The 17,511-nt window shown below is 43.5% G+C and overlaps 1 protein-coding gene across 4 annotated transcripts in view; it reads right to left on the bottom strand.

Moving 5' to 3' along the window:
* erc1b (ELKS/RAB6-interacting/CAST family member 1b) overlaps positions 1-17,511 on the bottom strand; it is a 209,838-nt gene that overhangs the window by 144,445 nt on the left and 47,882 nt on the right. For all 4 annotated transcript variants that reach the window (XM_060889071.1, XM_060889072.1, XM_060889073.1 and 1 more), the window contains 3 exons: positions 13,370-13,507; positions 5,235-5,375; positions 1,684-1,824 (listed from right to left, as the gene is read on the bottom strand). In XM_060889071.1, coding sequence (XP_060745054.1) covers positions 1,684-1,824; positions 5,235-5,375; positions 13,370-13,507 — 420 coding nt within the window. The remainder of the gene's footprint in view (positions 1-1,683; positions 1,825-5,234; positions 5,376-13,369; positions 13,508-17,511) is intronic.

Below are 17,511 nucleotides of genomic sequence, written 5' to 3'. Positions count from 1 at the left end.
TGTGACTCAGATATCATCCTCTGAATAAAAACTTGTATGTAATCTTATGTCTAAGAAACGTACTTACACAAAATTAACTAATGGGTTTACTTAAGAAAATAAACTTGGGAACGTTTCGACATGGAATATTAATTGTTAAATTTGTTCTAACGGCCACTGTGTGTGTGTGTGTGTGTGTGTGTGTGTGTGTGTGTGTGTGTGTGTGTGCGTGTGCGTGCGTGCGTGCGTGTGTCTGTTAACTGAGTCACTGGGGTGCATCTTACTACACGACCGCTCGCTCACACAAGGCAAAGTTAGGACGCCGTTCACCGCTGCGTATCGTCCAATCACAGCGGCACGTCCCCAGCACTGTCAGCGCGTTATCGCTTACACACATTTTTACGAGACCGGTGTGAGCACTGGTGCTCGCCCGCCAACACTTTTCATTGCTCTTGGATTGTGGGACGGAATCTGGACACATCCACAAAGCCAGGGAGCACCGAGGAACACAATCCACCACTGTGCAGGACTGAATTTCCCATGAACATATTTTCCAGTGCTGTGAAATGACAGATTTAAGATGCACAGACACTCTGACAGATATATAAACGTCATCTCTGTGTGTCTACATGTATGTAAAAGTCTTCATGTGCCAGTCAACATACAATATGGCATTAAAAAAAAAAAAAAACAGATGTGGGCAAAGAAGCAGGAATAGAAGCACAGCAGATAGAAGCCGCATCACAGCACCGTGTTACGCTGCTGAGAAACTAAACCGGGATCAGCGTGAGGCTTTAGATAAGAGACGAGCTCATGCAGGCAGGCCTCAAACACTGTGCAAATCTAAAATCTGTCTCACTTCCTCTGTCTCTCTGTGTGCACAAAAACAAACATCAGATAAGCCTTGAGCTCATGCAAGCAAAGCCTCGCAAACTCACACATTCATAAGATTCCTTTGGCAGCCACGCGTACACACACGCACACAGAGGCAAGCTTTTCCACATCGGGGTGCACTTACACGATTGGAGGAATGGCCTGAAATGTGCTCAGTGTGCTTCGGAAAACAAGGGAAAGGGGAAAAGGAAAGAAGTGGAGAAGAATCCAGAAAGTGATAATTACAAGAAAGTCAACGTTATGGCATAGAACATGAGCAGAGATCAAAAGCATGACGGAGCGAGAGGCGGAGATTAGTACAGGGATATTAGCCCTAGGTGATACGTTTTACTCCTCTTATACCACAGCGACTAATTAAAGCTCAGCAAAGCATCGTTTTTATCCCTTTATCATTGTTTAATGTTGCAGAAGGTCTACAAAACAAACTTTATATAGTGTTATAGTGTGAAAGTACAGAAAAAAGGGAAACCACGCTGGGTATCTAAACGGAAAGGGACACTTTAAACCTTTTTTTCTTTAAATAACATGTTAAACATTATTTGGAAACAAAGCACAGGCCTGACTGTGTGTTTATTTAGGAATGTTAATACTGCAACGGTTTTGTGAATCAGCCCAATATTTATACGAGTGCTTTCATTATTTATAACAGCGATTAAGTCGGCTGTTTTCTCCTAGAGACAGATGATGAAGGTGTGATGGGGGAAAAAAGTGTACAGCAAAACACTCTGCGTCGTGAACAACTAATTATATGCTGTTAATGCTCGGCGACATTCGGTTCTGGGCTGTTCACAAATCGGTCTCTAATCTCACCTTCTTGAGCTGGATCTCCAGTTTGATGCACTCCTCTTTCTTCTGCTCCAGTGAAATCTCCAGACTTTTGAGTTTGGAGTCCTTCTTCAAACCCGCCGAGGCCAGGGATGAGGCGTGCTCCTTCAGATCCAACAAAGATGTCTGGCACGGACAGGAAAAGAGAGATGGATAGAGAGTGAGAGAGATAGAGACAAAAAAAATTAGGTGATCTAATACTTGAAAAACTGTAAATCGACCGAATTAATCGAAAACAGCAAATTAGCCGAGAGGCAGCGCTAACGTCATGCCGCAAATCCTCATCGTGGAAGAACAAAGTGAACCCGAGCGTACATAAACACGCAGCCTGAAACTTTAACCAGCTGCCTCGCGCTGCCTTCAGCCGTACCACGTAAACTAGGACATTCGTTTCGATTTTATTTTGATGAATCTTAGAACAATAAGCACAATGATCAATGGTCACAAAGCAGCTTTAAAGATATCAGGACGGAGATTTAGCTGTTAGCTGTTACGAGCTAACCGTAGGAGACGGTGAAGAGGAAAAATTATTTATGAGAAACCATAAGTTCGTGGGGGAAGTCATGGCCTAATGGTTAGAGAGTTTGACTCCTAACCCTAAGGTTGTGGGTTCGAGTCTCGGGCCGGCAATACCACGACTGAGGTGCCCTTGAGCAAGGCACCGAACCCACCCAACTGCTTCGCGGGCGCCGCAGCATAAATGGCTGCCCACTGCTCCGGGTATGTGTTCACGATGTGTGTGTGTGTGTGTTCACGGTGTGTGTGTGTGTGCGCGCGTGTTCACTGCTGTGTGTGTGCACTTTAGATGGGTTAAATGCAGAGAACAATTTCTGAGTATGGGTCACTTTCACTTAAAAATGCAAAAGAGGAGCCATCTTCTTTCCTCACAAAACCGGATGGTGAGGGAAACAGATTTTTGACTTGTGATTTAGAGGATGTGTAATATTCTTCTTTTCCTAAACGCTGTGCTGAGTAAGATCACGGTCTGTACTATACGTTTGCAGTACAATGGGTTTCACATTCTCAGTCAAAGCCACAGTCGTCGTCCGTCTGTAAAACTTTTGCTGCCTTTGCCTCTTTCGGCCACAATTTTACACTCGAATGCCATCCCGTGTACCAAAATACACGTTTAGCTCTTGTTTGGCCTTGACACGTTCCCCAGGCCTTGTGTTGGCACCGGTAAAGAAAACAGGAGCAGAGAACGGAGTGTGCTTCACGTGAAACATTGGCAGTGAGGCTGAGAGAACTCAGAGAAGAGGTCACTAGTCAGGAACACTACATAGATAACACACAGCAGAGCATTCCTGTATGTGCGTGTTACTCGTCCGTGTGATTAGTCGAACGCGAACAAGAGAGGAAAAACAAGAAGCCAGAAAAGAGATGTGCGCGTACGGACGAGTCTCATGAGTCGTTATGGATACCTGAATAACAGTTTATAAAGCACAAGCAGAGGGATGAATGATGATGATGATCCAAAACTCGGCATGAGCTGCTAACCGAAAATGTTAGCTCGTGTATCTTACAAAAAAAACTTTCATCTTCCATTTAACAAGCGGCTGTATAGAAGATTGTAGAAACATCAGTAGAGTCGTGCGAGAGTCGGGATTTATACATCAGTAAGTGTAATTGTATTAAAAGTCATGGCTTTCCTTCTATTTTCTTTCGAGCACGTTTAGTAATAAACGTACAGCTACGCGTACACAGTTATAGATTCTCCACAACATTATTCGGGTTGAAAAAAAAAATCTATATGTATTATTTAAATATATTTTTTACGGTTCACTTTAATGGACAAGAAAAAAAAATCATCATCAATCACAGAGTGTGTGACAATGATGAACGACTCTGAATGATGAAGATTAAAACTGCGCCGCAAATATACTCGATCTCGACCGCGGACGAAGCTGCCGGTTATTTAATACTCTGGTGTGAAATTCTAGCTTATATAAAATCATTTCGAATAGCATCATCGCATGAACACACACCATGATGTGACCTCGGAAGGTGAGCGAACGAATCGGGAAGCGGTCTTGTGTGTAGCTGGAGATCCTGGCAGCGGACACAGAGCGCAGGAATCACGGGAATAATATGAATGATCAGCTGCATGCAGAAGGAGAATAGATCTGGCATGCATCTGTACATTACATTGCTTTGGGTTGTGTGTGTGAGAGTGAGTGTGTGTGTGTGTGTGTGTGTTTGCATACAGACTTTAGAGACTGCCTGTTTCTTTAGGGTCAGACAGACAAAAGAGATGGATAGAGAGCACACAAGTGAGCTGAGGACAGAAAGAGAAATGAGCAGCAGATTTGGAAAAGGGGCCGTCCCCACACATGTAGACTCAACCATTCATCTTCTTGTCCCAATCTTTCTCTCTCTCACACACACACACACACTCTCTCACACACTCTCTCACACTCTCTCACACACTCTCTCACACACTCTCTCACACACTCTCTCACACACTCTCTCACACACACACACACACACACACACACACACACACACACACACACACACAGTGTCCAGCCTGTCTGAATTCATCATGCTGCAGCTCCTCTGAGGATGAACGCATGGCTGAGGAGGCAAAGCCTGAGTGTACGTCACGGTCTGATGCTGCTTCCTCACAGTAGCGTTTGTCCTTTAGAGGTATAATCAGTGATTTTAATGGACACAAACGCAGCACGTCACCGAATATCAAAAGACGGCGGAGAAGCCGTACGTCACGGACGGATACGTTTTCAATCAATAGCGTGTGCTGCCACCAGACTGATTGTGCAGGTGCACACGGGTTCCTAATAATACGTCCGAGGAGCGGACATAAGACTTCCAAATTTGAGCCGCAAAAAAGCCTCGCCGTTATTGTTTGTTTATTCCTTTTCCTTAGACTTAATAAACACTCTTTATTTAGCTGAGATTTAGCTAAAATATATGAGTGATAAAAAAAAAATCAAAAAGATGTCAGAGAGATGAATCAGAAAGATGTCATGCCAATAAACACCATCATGGAGTAATTACAGCACAAAGCATTGCTCTGTACAGTAAGTGTGTGTCATGTTAACCAACCAGAAAATATTGGGGGAGTTTATCATTAACTATTAAGAATAGATCACAAATCTGGGTTTGGTATCTACACCAATAAAAATAAATAAATAAATAAATAAAAATCCAATTTCAAGCCGATTAGTTTCACAATACATCAACACTTATAATAGTTTAGTGTTTCTGGCCTCAAAACCTTACCGAAGGCCTTAACTTCAGCTCTCCTGGCTTATATAAACCTGTCTGCTGCTTTCCGCTGTTTGTCAGTCAGTCGTAATCATTTTCCACTCGTCAATCACAGAAACAGCCTGTCAGGGAGGATGAGCTACAAACAGACCTTCGGCAAACTGTTTCAAGAAGTTTCCAGTCGTGTTCGCGTGTACGTTTGTGTGAGACGGTTAAATGTTTAAGCACTGTCCAGACTGACACACACAAGCAATTACTGTGATCTAGGTGTGTGTGTGTGTGTGTGTGTGTGTTTGTGTGTGTGTGCTTACCTCACGGTCAGACAGGTCTCCTTGTAGCAGGCTGAGTTTCTCTTTCAGCTCCTTAAGCTCTTTCTTGCTGCTATCCAGCTCTTCTCCCTTCTCCCTCTCATCTCGATCTCTCTGCTCCTTCAGACGCTCGATAATTCGCTCCTGCTCGCACAACAAACACAGCAGTTAACTCGGACAGCCCGAGAAACCTTTTGTCTTTTTGCATGAGGGTATCTTTAGGAGTCAAGATGGTGTTTTTATCAGCTCGATAAAACAAAACTGACGATTCTTATTAAAAACGCTGCTTGCGTCATTTGCGGAAAACTCATAACGGGCTACGTGTAAATGATGGAAGCAACAAAAAGGCTCGCTACATCTCAAGCAGCACAAATATATATATATATATATATATATATATATATATATATATATATATATATATATATATATATATATATAAAGTACAGTGATGATAATGTTTTGTTCAATGGCTGCTTCACCACAGAAACACAAACCGGGAGCTGAGAGCGAAGGAGTGCACTTAAAACCTTAGTGCATGTTGTGTAGTATCCAAATAAATCACCAAAACTGCTGGAAAAATGTGGACTCTAACACTTTTTTTTGCACTCAGCAGGAAGGGGCGGCATCACCGAAGCCACCGTGGTTTATTTTTTTTTGCTGGTTAAATGGCTGACACGGTGAACGAGAATGGCACATCAGCACAGACGCAAATTAAGAGCATAAAATGTGGACCTGACAATTTCGGGTTGTTCCTGAGAAGGCATTGATGCTGTGAGGTACCGTGTCATATGGTAAATAGCGCACGTTACGCCGTTTGAGACACGGCCTGTTTGTAGGTTAAACGTTCGCAGGTCAGACGTATAACGTGCGGTTAGGACCATGTGTAAGGAATAAAACACACGTGGTTGTGTTTTACGGAAAATAATCAACAGAAAGATGTGAGTCACTGGGATCAGTGAAAACTTGATTATTTTTCAATAACAGCACGTCCAAGAGACGAGTCATAGCCGTTATAAACAGCTGTTGAACTACGGCTGCTTTTTGACAAAATGATCAACCGGTCGGCTTGACGAATTCTAAAGCACTGTGGTAAAGGACGATAACTTATTACAAACGTAATGCCGTTAGTAGAACCTACAGCAATCTACTGTTTAACAAATAGCAAGAGTATATGTGACGAGACTGTTACCACTGCCCATGTGGGTGGGTGGGTGGGTGTGAGAGAGAGACAACCAGAGGGAAAAAAAAAAGAAGAGAGAGTGAAAGAATAAGAATGATTCATTAACCTCACACTTGTGTCAACGTTGGGCAAGAACCGTAGGCAAAGCCGCAACACGGTGTTTTCGGAAACTAGAGTGAACCGAGCGCAGGTGAAATGAGTCAGAACTGATTCTGTCCATTCCACCAGAGACGCTCATGGTTGAAAAACTGCCGACCTCGTACACAATAATAAAACGCCACAGAAAGCACCTCTTTTATCAAGAGTACGTGTGTGTGTGTGAGAGAGAGAAAGAGAGAGAGAGAGAGAGAGAGAGAGAGAACGAGGGAACGAAAAGCCAGAAAGACAGAGTGAGAGATGAGGAAATGGGCAGTGAATGTAATAATGCTGAAACAGTAAGAGGTTTGAAGTGGTGTTTTTCTGGCAGGAGGCATGTTCGCCGTCGATGGCCTGTGAAAGCAGGCGGCTGGAATCGCAGAGAGCCGTCAGCCTCCGGCTCTTTCACACCCTCGCCGGCCAAAACTCACACGCGGAGTGGCCGAAGTGGACATTAATAACAAAGTGCTTTTTCAGACCTACTCGGGCTTTTTTCCACCGCGAAGGCCATGTTTCACTTTTATAAAGCCACTGCTCCTGGCTCGACAGCACCGAGCTGTGACATTAGGCGTGACACCTCTGTGAGACGAGCGGCGCTTCACACTGTGACTTTAATCCAGACAGCTGACATCCTGAGTGCAGAGAGTGTGTGTGTGTGTGTGTGTGTGTGTGCATGTAATAAAGTTAACAAGGGTGTGGCAGGATTGTCATCTGTAAACGGATACATAAAGAGCGATGTTACAAACCCTTCAGATTTTCTCTATGACACCAACTATAAACATCCTGATCCTGCATGACATGTGGGTTGAGTATTAAACATAGATGAGGCGCGACTCATCCCAGACGCTGCGTGTAAAGAGCGAGACATCGTACAAACACCTTCGCAAAAGTTACACATTTGCAATAACAGCTTGTACTTCCGACCCCTGGCTCATAATCGAGCACTCATGATTGATTATTCTAGTGTGAGCCTGCACCATTAGCTATAATCAATAAAAGTGTGAATTTGTGTATAGTGTAGCCGGATAACTACTGATCACTGTGACATACACACACATTACAGGTTATATGGTTCAGCTGTCCTACGGCATTGTTATAACGCTGTTGGACAAAACAACAACAGTGGAAAAAAAAGCCTGTTGTGGTGTTGTGAGCACATACAGTGTAAATCAGAAACTCTGTAATGAAGCAGCACGTCTGTACGTGGAAGTGATATTAAGACTAAAAAACAAAAGGCCGTGTGAGAGTATGTGCTAGTGTGTGTGACTTCAATAAGTATTAATGTGTCTGCCAGCCAGCAGCAAACACAGAGGCTTGCTTATGAGCCGTGTTGCTGTACTGGAGCTGCTCTGAGTGGAAACGCTGCGCTCTCTCTCTCCAAACAGACGGCTGACAAATTCAATTTCCGGCCTCGAGTCGACGCAACGCTGTTCGGGGAGGTGAGGAAGACGAGGGAAGAGAAAGAGGAGGCCCGAATCCTGGAAAGTGAGTGTGTGAGAGAGATGTAAGGCAGGAGGAAAGAGTCGAGCGCTTCGTTATAAGCCAGACCGCAGATACCTAAACCGATGTTAATAAGCTCCAGGGTTCAAACTCATTCATATTCATCGGGCAGAGCTGGCAGAGCAGCGTTGGGACCTCTGTAGCTCTCCACTGGGGTCAGTCTGCAGTAAACAGCTTGCTCTCTTCATCTCAGGCGATAGAACAGGCGTGTTTCCACTAAAAGAATCCTTTCAGGAGAAATCAAATAGGGCAGTTCTAGCTCCAGAAACCCTTTTTTTGTTCTTGATCATTGTGAAACACCAGAAACTGTTTTGGTTGAATTTGCCAGATTGAACATTAGCCGAACACCAACCTTCATACTGGGAACCAGTTTTTAGCTAACAAACCATATTCTAACGCTTCGTTTACATCAGAGATGTTATAGTATACAGTGTGCATGAACGCTCTGAAGAAAGAAACTGCACTGTATAATTGCTGTTTTAGAAACATAATGTAAATTAATGTTATATTCCCTCAAAACTAGAAACCTTGATATTTTTTTGAAGTAAGGCTGGAAAGACCAAAACGAGTGTTTATGTGGTGCCTCAGAAGTGGCTCAAGATTGTACTGAGAGGAATTTAAATAAATAAATAATTTGATCTGAACCCACGCCATGTTTCTTGGACTGACGTATCTGTGGCACAGTTTGTGTCGTGTCTGTGGTTCCAGCACACAGTCTGAAGGAACACAGTCATGGTTCCTTCAGTGGAGTGGGATTTAAAACAGGAACAGATCGTGTTCTGAAGAGCTTCGTAATGTTTTGGGTTGGTGGCTTTGCGCCTAAAATCATTGCAACACACAGAAGTACTGTTGGGAAATTAACTTCTCTCCAGAGGGATGTTTAGTTTTTTGTTTTTTTTTAAATGAATATCAGTCACAAATTTGTCTGAAATCTAGTTAAAAGGATTAGGGGATGAAGCAGGAATTCCACGACTAGGAATTCACAAGCATTTGGTAAATGACACTAAGTGAATTCCTAGTGGACTAAAAGCCAGTCAAGTCAATGGTTCAGTCAGTGGCCCAGTCAGGTTATTGGTTCAGTCAAGTCAATGGTTCAGTCAGTGGCCCAGTCAGGTTATTGGTTCAGTCAAGTCAGTTGCCCAGTCAAGCCAGTGGTTCAGTCAGTGGCCCAGTCAGTGGTACAGTCTCACAGCTCTACAGTTCGATTCATAGCTCTGTCCATGTGGAGTTTCCCCATGTTCTCCTGTGGGGTTCCCCAAAGTACCTCTCAAAGTGTGTGTGTGGGTGGGTGTGTGGGTGCACTGGGTGCATTCCTGTCTCAATCACAGTGGTCCGGGGACAGACTTCAGATCCCATGATGATCATGTTTTTAATTATAATTGTAAATAGTGATATTTAGCTAGCTAACTAACACTATTTGTGGAACGAGCAATGGAGGGAAAACGTTGGGTTACTTAACGTAATCCCCGGTTCTTTGATAACAAGAGTGAGGTGTTTCACTATGGGAATCGCTTTGGGCGTGACCAACTACGGAAGCTCTTATGACACCACGTCTGTCTTTGACAGACAGGTCGACCTGCGACCAGACTCCGCCTTGCCTATATCAGCCAGGTCGACCCCTGTCTTCGTCATTAACGAGATTTCTTCCCGTCCAAGTGCAAGGAGGGAAGTGCTGGTGAAACACCTCACTCTGTTATCAAAGAACCGTGGATTACGTTAAGTAACCCAACGTTCTTTTTCTAACTTCGCTCGGTGTTTCACTATGGGAGATATAGACAGCTCCCGGATTGCACCCATATTACTGTTTCCAAACGGGTACAGCAGTACCGGCCCCCAGCACCGCGTGTGCTAAGGACGGTCCCGAAACGTCCAGCCTATAGAATCGTACAAACGTATGCGGCGTTGCCCAACTCGCCGCCGAGCAAATGTCCAGAACGGAAACTCCCCTGAGTAAAGCCCACGATGTGGCCATACCCCTAGTGGAGTGGGCTCTCAAGCCCGCAGGGGGCTGAAGACCTCTGCAACCATACGCCACAGATATCGCCTCCACAATCCAGTGGGACAGCCGCTGCCGAGATAACGGCTTCCCTGTGTGGGGAGTAGCCCAAGACACAAACAGCTGGTCACAAGTTCTGAAACCAGCTGTCCTGCCCACATACGCCCGAAGAGCCCGCACCGGGCATAATGCATTGAGTTTCTGCTCCTCCGGAGAAGAAAACGGTGGAGGATGAAAAGCCGCCAGTTCAGTAGACGGGCACCTATATGCCGACTCCAAAACCTTGGGCACAAACGCAGGGTTAGGACGGAAAGAAACTTTAGTGAGCCCCGGAGCGAACTGTAAGCAAGACGGGCTAACCGACAAAGCATGTAAATTGCTCACACGCTTGGCTGTCACCAAAGCCAGGAGCAGTGCCGTCTTAAGAGAGAGATACTTAAGACTCACCGCCTCTATCGGCTCAAAAGGATGTTGGGACAGGGCTTCTAAGACGATGGGCAGATCCCATAAAGGAACCATCTGCCTAGACACCGGCCGTATGCAGCGCGCCCCCTTCATAAAACGACTTATTAAAGGGTGCTGGCCTGCCGACCTGTCACCAAAACCTACATGGCAGGCTGAAATAGCCGCCAGGTACACCTTAATGGTGGAGAAAGCCTTCCTTTTATCAAGCAGATCCTGGAGGAAGCATAATATATCCCTAACAGAGCACTGAAAAGGGATAATCACTCTCCGCCCACACCATTCTTCAAAAACACGCCATTTATTGCTATAAAGAGCGCGGGTAGAAGAGGCCCTCGCACTCTGAATAGTCTGTATAACTGACGAGGGCAAGCCAGCCGCATTCAGATTCCACCTCTCACGGGCCAGGCCCAGAGGGCTAACATGTCCGGATGAGGATGGTAAATCTCCCCCCCCGCCTGAGACAGGAGGTCCCTCCGTGGGGGGAGGGGCCACGGCTGCCCCGACAATAGCTGGACAATCTCCGCCACCCAATGTCGGGATGGCCAGCGCGGGGCCACCAGAATCAATGACAGACACCGCTCCCTCACTCTGGCTAAAGTGGGGGAGATTAAGCTCAGAGGGGGAAATGCATACAGAAGCACGTCCGGCCATCGATGGGCCAAAGCATCCACACCCAACGGTGCATTTGCGTCCACCAGGGAGAAATACAGAGGGCAATGAGCGTTTTCTCGCGAGGCGAAGAGATCGACGGCAGCCTGACCGTACCTCTGCCATATCTGGCTGACCACCTGAGGATGGAGTTTCCACTCTCCGTAAAGGGGATTTCCCCTGGACAGTAAATCCGCCCCTCTGTTCAAGATCCCCGGAACGTGAGTCGCCCGGAGGGACAGAAGCCGTGTGTCGCTCCACACGATCAGCTTCGTCGCCAACCGATGCAGCTGAAGGGAGCGTGTGCCCCCCTGACGGTTGATGTAAGCAACCACCGTGGTGTTGTCCGTTTTCAATAAAACATGCCGACCTCTGAGGAAACTCAGAAAATGTTTCAGTGCCAGCCACACCACCAACAGCTCCAAATAGTTTATATGTTCGTGCACCAACTGTGGTGGCCACGCGCCGTTCACAGTCCTGCCCATTAGGGTTGCACCCCAACCCTTCAATGACGAAGACAGGGGTCGACCTGGCTGATATAGGCAAGGCGGAGTCTGGTCGCAGGTCGACCTGTCTGTCAAAGACAGACGTGGTGTCATAAGAGCTTCCGTAGTTGGTCACGCCCAAAGCGATTCCCATAGTGAAACACCGAGCGAAGTTAGAAAAAGAACTCAGAAACATAAAGCCTCCATTATCTAGTGGTGGATTTTTAAAAAAAGTTTACAATTTGGAAAAATATGTTGAAAGGGGAAAATGTTACAACTTTGTCGATATATTATTACTGTAAGGTCAGTAAGGTTAAAGGCATGACTTCTTTACCTCAGACGCCACTGCAATGAGCCTCAGACCAGACTGTCGCACAGTATTCAGTACCTTTGCCTGGTGCTGAGATTACAGACAACATCGGTGACACTGACTCATACAGCACTGTGCTGATTAAATAAAGCAACCATATCTGGGTGTTCTGCCACACACACACACACACACAGAGAAAGAGAAAACCAGATGACAAAAAGAACTGCTGAAACAGATTTGATGAGAAGCGACAGTGTGTTTGACCTTTAGCTCTGCCACTGTGCAGGAAGCTGAAGCTCTGTGTGAAGCAGCTCGAGTCTTAACATGGGAATCTACTTCTCTCTCTCACACACACACACACACACACACACACAGCTGTTATGCTTTTTTGTCTTTGGTCATTTAAAAAACACTGATCTGATTTAAATCAAAGAGATGATCCATATCTTATCGTCATGCCTTCTGTTTCTGATTTAATTGATTCGACTGGATCGTTCGCACAAAATACTTTATTACATTACGCTAGCTAAAACTTTGTCAACCGGGCGATTTAAACACACAAGCAAACGGGCGAGAAAAATGAAAGGAAACGTGTATTTAATGAAAAAGGATCTTCTTGAACATTACCGAGAATCTGTTGTAAGTTCTGGTCAATAACAAGCTTTCGGTTTTATAGCGTGCATTTGTGACGAAGTTAACACCATGTTAGCAATGTGAGGTGTTGTTCACACAGCCAGGGTTTTCAGTGCACTCGTGCTCCTTGTGGGGTGAAACCAAGGTTGCTGTTGAGTTGCACTTGGACACAAAAGAGTTGAGAACCACTGACGTAAGTAACTCGATCAAATTAAAAAAAACGACGGGGAGACTGTGACAGATGAAAATGTATTTTAATCAGCATTTCTTTTTTCTTTTAAAAAGTCACCGGTGAGGTAACTGTCTGATCACACACCGTGACCAACTCCGAATCCGTAACAACCAATTAGGTCTCTGGGAAACAAAAACATGTGAGCAGGCAGCACACTGGGGCGTTCGTTAATGACTTTAACCCTCATATACGTTCATGTGTTTGGTCTTTATCTAATAGAGCTGTTGTGTATGGAGTCAGTATATAGGGACTGGGGTAAAACGATTACATACGCCTTTCCCGACATTGCTTAGAGTCGTGCGGTTTTACATCATGTTTCGAAGAAGAGCCTGTCAAACCTTCCTGCTATTTTTAATCTCAAAATAAAAATAAATAAATAAATGAATAAGCGAATATAAAAGGTTTGGATCTTCAATAAATGTTCCAGGCATCAAAGTTCATCTCAGGTCTGCTTTGGTGTCACATGACCAAAACCCTTCAAACTGTAGCAAACAGTACATCAGTCCTGCCTTCCTGTTGTGTGTGTGTGTGTGTGTGTGTGCTGTACTCACTTTCTCAGCCAGCGCCTCCTCGAGCGTAGTGAGCGCTGTATCGGTGTTAGAGGTGTCAGTCTGCAGGGATTTGACCCTCTCTTTCAGACTACTCATCTGCTTCTCCTTGTCCTTCAGCTGTTCCTGGAGGTTCTCGATCTGTCGGAAAAAATCCGTATCAGCAGCTTATGACCACGGTGTCTAACAACACGTATGTGCAAACCTGCGTAAACCACGTACACACACATGCAACCTGTATGACATATAATATAAGTTACCAATGCATTCAAGAGCTAAGCAAAACTTTTACGTTGCACAACGGCTTCGTTTTATAAATATTTATGATGCGCATTAAGAAATGAATTGGCTTTATTATTTAAAAAAAAAAAAAAAAAAAAAAAAGGCTTTTCTGTACCAGCTCTGAAAATAAATAACGACCTCATTAGTGTGATATTCCGAGCTAATTTTCCTCATAAAACTTCCCTTATCTGTCACGGCGGCCGCTGTGAAGCCTGCACGAGGCGAGTGCTGATAAATGACAGCAGAGATGGGCATTTCGCAAACTCAATCCATTCATCATGTTGTGACAGCTCAATGAAAAAGCTCAATGTGCCTATCCCCTCATTTCACATTCAATTAAACACTGACGGATTTGATAAATAGTCACCATTCATATTTCCCCCCTCCAATCACTTTTGGGGGGGAAAAAAAAACATCATCAATATTCAGTAAACTGTGCAGGGTTTTTTTTTTTGGAGGGGGAACTCGTGGCTCGAGGTGATAAAGATCCAGAAAGGCACAGAAAACAATAAAAACCTGTTTATCTGTGAAGCAGAAATTCTCAGTGTTTCGCTCCCGGTGAAACGGGAAATTCTTCAGCTACGCCGGTTGGCATAGCAACCAAAAACTGCAGAGATTAATCCATTTATTGTTAATTAATTATGAAAAAGAAAAGTGTAAATACAACGCAAAAGAGAAACGTGTGAAGGACGTGTGAGTGTTTTGTAACGATTCTTTCTACGTGCAAGTCTTTCAACGAGGCGAAGAATAGCGTCTTCGGGGCTTCGCGTCCCGAACCCCATCTCCAACGGGGAAGCAAATTGCGTCAACTTATGAATTTAATTAAAAAGAGAGATGTTTTGGCAAAAGGAGTTTAAAAGAAAAACAAATGATGGTAGTGGGAAAAGCAGAGAGAAACCCGATAATGAATTTGCCCTGGTTTAAACAACTGCACTTGTTTCTGGTGTAATAAAAGTACAGCAAGGTTTGTTGTTTTAAACCTTTTCAGACATGTTTGGACAGATGTCTGGGAGCCGAGTCGCTTTAATGGTCGAGGTGGTGTTTGGAGGTAGAGAATTGAAAAGGTGGCTGTTAGCAAGACATGTACGGTTTGTCAGAGTTTTGTCAGGACGCTGAAGACCTCATAACGGCGGCTGGATTCCGCCGACGATATGAAATAACTCTGGCGAGTGAACTCCTGACTACACAAACACGCCTGTGATTGGTCCTTACACAAACAAGGGCATGTCTGACTCGATTCTTTCCTAGATGTCCGACACTGAAGAGCTGCTAGCGGGGTAGGTGCAAAGAAATGAGCTCGTTTACAACTTTACGAATTTAACAAACTTCAGAAATGACACGCTTTAAATTCTCTCTTGATGTACAGCACACAATTACTCGCTTTCTACTACTAGAGGCAGACATGACAAATATTCTCAGACTTTTGTACGGTACAATACTTGCATCATGGTATAAAGGGCCACTAATAAAACCAAGATTTTTTTTTTTTTAAATAAATAAATAAATACTTGGTAGTAATACATCACATTTTAAAAAGGTATAATCATCACTATAAAAAAATGAAATACTACACAACCCTGTGATCAGGATGAACAGATCTGTATAACAAGCACGTGATTGTCTTCGTCTCCTGGATTGATCGCTGTTATAATCTTAGGGTGGGTGAAAATTGGACGAGAATAAATTAGAAAGAAAGGGAAAAAAAAAAAGTCTGATTTATATTTTACTCTGGATCTGAAAAGACACAAAGCCTCTATGGGAATGTTACAGACAGTATTACTGAAGATTGTTGTTCTGTACGGTTTGGTGGAAAAGTGATTACAGTGAGGCTGCATCCCAAACCGCATACTATACTTATATACTTAGTATTAAATTGTGCAATAATTTGGGACATATCCTTTCCCTCTGAACCAAATGGCACCTTTCTGGCTACTGCCTAAAAAAATATTGTGAGCGATGGATATTTTCCACTATGCTTTCAGACGTTATTAACGACAACTAATTAAATTTGTATGTACAGTTTACTGTTAGAGAAAAATGGCATCCATTTTATTTGAGCAATCTACCGTGTGCTCTACTTCACCCTCCACCCACATGTCCTTGTTTAGTGCTTGGAATTTAGGTATACATGGTAAAGAAAGTGTGTGTGTGTGTGTGTGTGTGTGTGTGTGCGCGCACGCATGAGAATAAGACAAGTGATATCCACGCAAAACCATTTCCAGATCCTCATTAATCAACTCTACACCTGACAGCTGAGCTGACAACCCCACGTGTTTGTCTGTCACACACACACACACACACACACACACACACACACAGACACACACAGACACAGACACACACACCTCTCAGCTGACTGCCTCTATAAAACACACACACACACACACACACACACTCTGGAATCAGCTTGTGCACTTGACATTCTAGAGAAGCATTTTGCTTTGATGGTGCCTGTGGTTGCTCTGAAGGCCTCGTAAGGTCCAGGTCCTCATCTTCTGTCTAACCTCTCTCACTTCAGCGTCTATACACTTCCTCTGTACAGCTGGCCACTCATGAATATTTTATTCAGCCGGTATTATACAAGTGTGTGTGTGTTTGTGCATGTGTGCACCAAGTCACATGATTACTACAATTATATTTCAGGTCAGCGAGTTGAGAAACAGAACTGAGGAACAGGCACACTCCCAAAACTGAGCTAATAGTGTAAAGCCAGAGAGAGTGCATTATAGATAAGCGTGATTACAATCAACTAAAGCTGAGGGATAGACAGGGAACAAACAAAGCCCAACACACGTGCATGCCTACACACACACACACACACACACACACACACACACACACAGCGAATCCTAGTGTTTTGGCTTCATCCAGCGATCAGAGTGTGGATAAAAGTCTTGGAATCATAAAAAGAGCCCCTTCCTTTCTCAAACACAGAGGATTTAAAAGGCTGTGTGTGTGTGTGTGTCAGAAAGAAAAAGGAAAGAGTGAGCAAGAGCAAGCAAATGAGAGTAAGTGAAAGAGAGAGAGAGAGACACAGAGAGAAAGAGAGAGAGATATATATATATATATATATATATATATTTATATATATAGAGAAAGAGAGAGACAGAGTTGAGTTTTTATATATATATATATATATATATATATATATATATATATATATATATATATATGTAGAGAGAGAGAGAGAAAGAGAGAGAGAAAGAAAGGAGGGGCTGCTGCTGAATTATTAAAGAATGTTTTGTTTCACTTAGTGATCTGCAGCTTGTCAGCATGGCATGTGCTCTGGCAACACACAACAAGACACACACACACACACAGTAGAATCTGTGTATTTACACAGAGTTGCATCAGAATTGTGTTCGGTGTGGAAAGCAAATAACACCTCCGACAACTAGAGGAGAGAGAAGATATTTTTAAACGTTTTGCTTAAAGTCTTGTTATTTGTGTAATAAAGCTCAAATTTGAGTTGTGAATAAATATATTTACTCACTATATAATGACTCAAATACATGCATTACTACTGTATGTATATATGCATGTATATATATATTAATATATATGTATGTATGTATGTATCTGTAAATGAATAATAATTGAATTTGTGCAATTAAATCCTTGTTTTAGGAAAAAAGTGAGCATGGAGTAATACACTGATTTCATTTATCTTATTAGACCTAAATGTTTTAGGATGGAAATAATATCAAGTGACTTCAGTTTAAGAGCGATTAAAAGGCCGTTATTAATACTTATTAATAGGAATTAAACTTCTTTTCTATCATTCAATTTGTGGCCCATGTTCATTTAAGTCAAGGCATAAAGATAATGTAATTACAGTAATTACACACACACACACACTATAT

The sequence above is a fragment of the Tachysurus vachellii genome, chromosome 16 (genome assembly GCF_030014155.1).
Source record: "Tachysurus vachellii isolate PV-2020 chromosome 16, HZAU_Pvac_v1, whole genome shotgun sequence".
NCBI lineage: Eukaryota > Metazoa > Chordata > Actinopteri > Siluriformes > Bagridae > Tachysurus > Tachysurus vachellii.
Note: the sequence above shows the minus strand (reverse complement) of the source record. Positions and strands in the feature narration are given on the sequence as shown.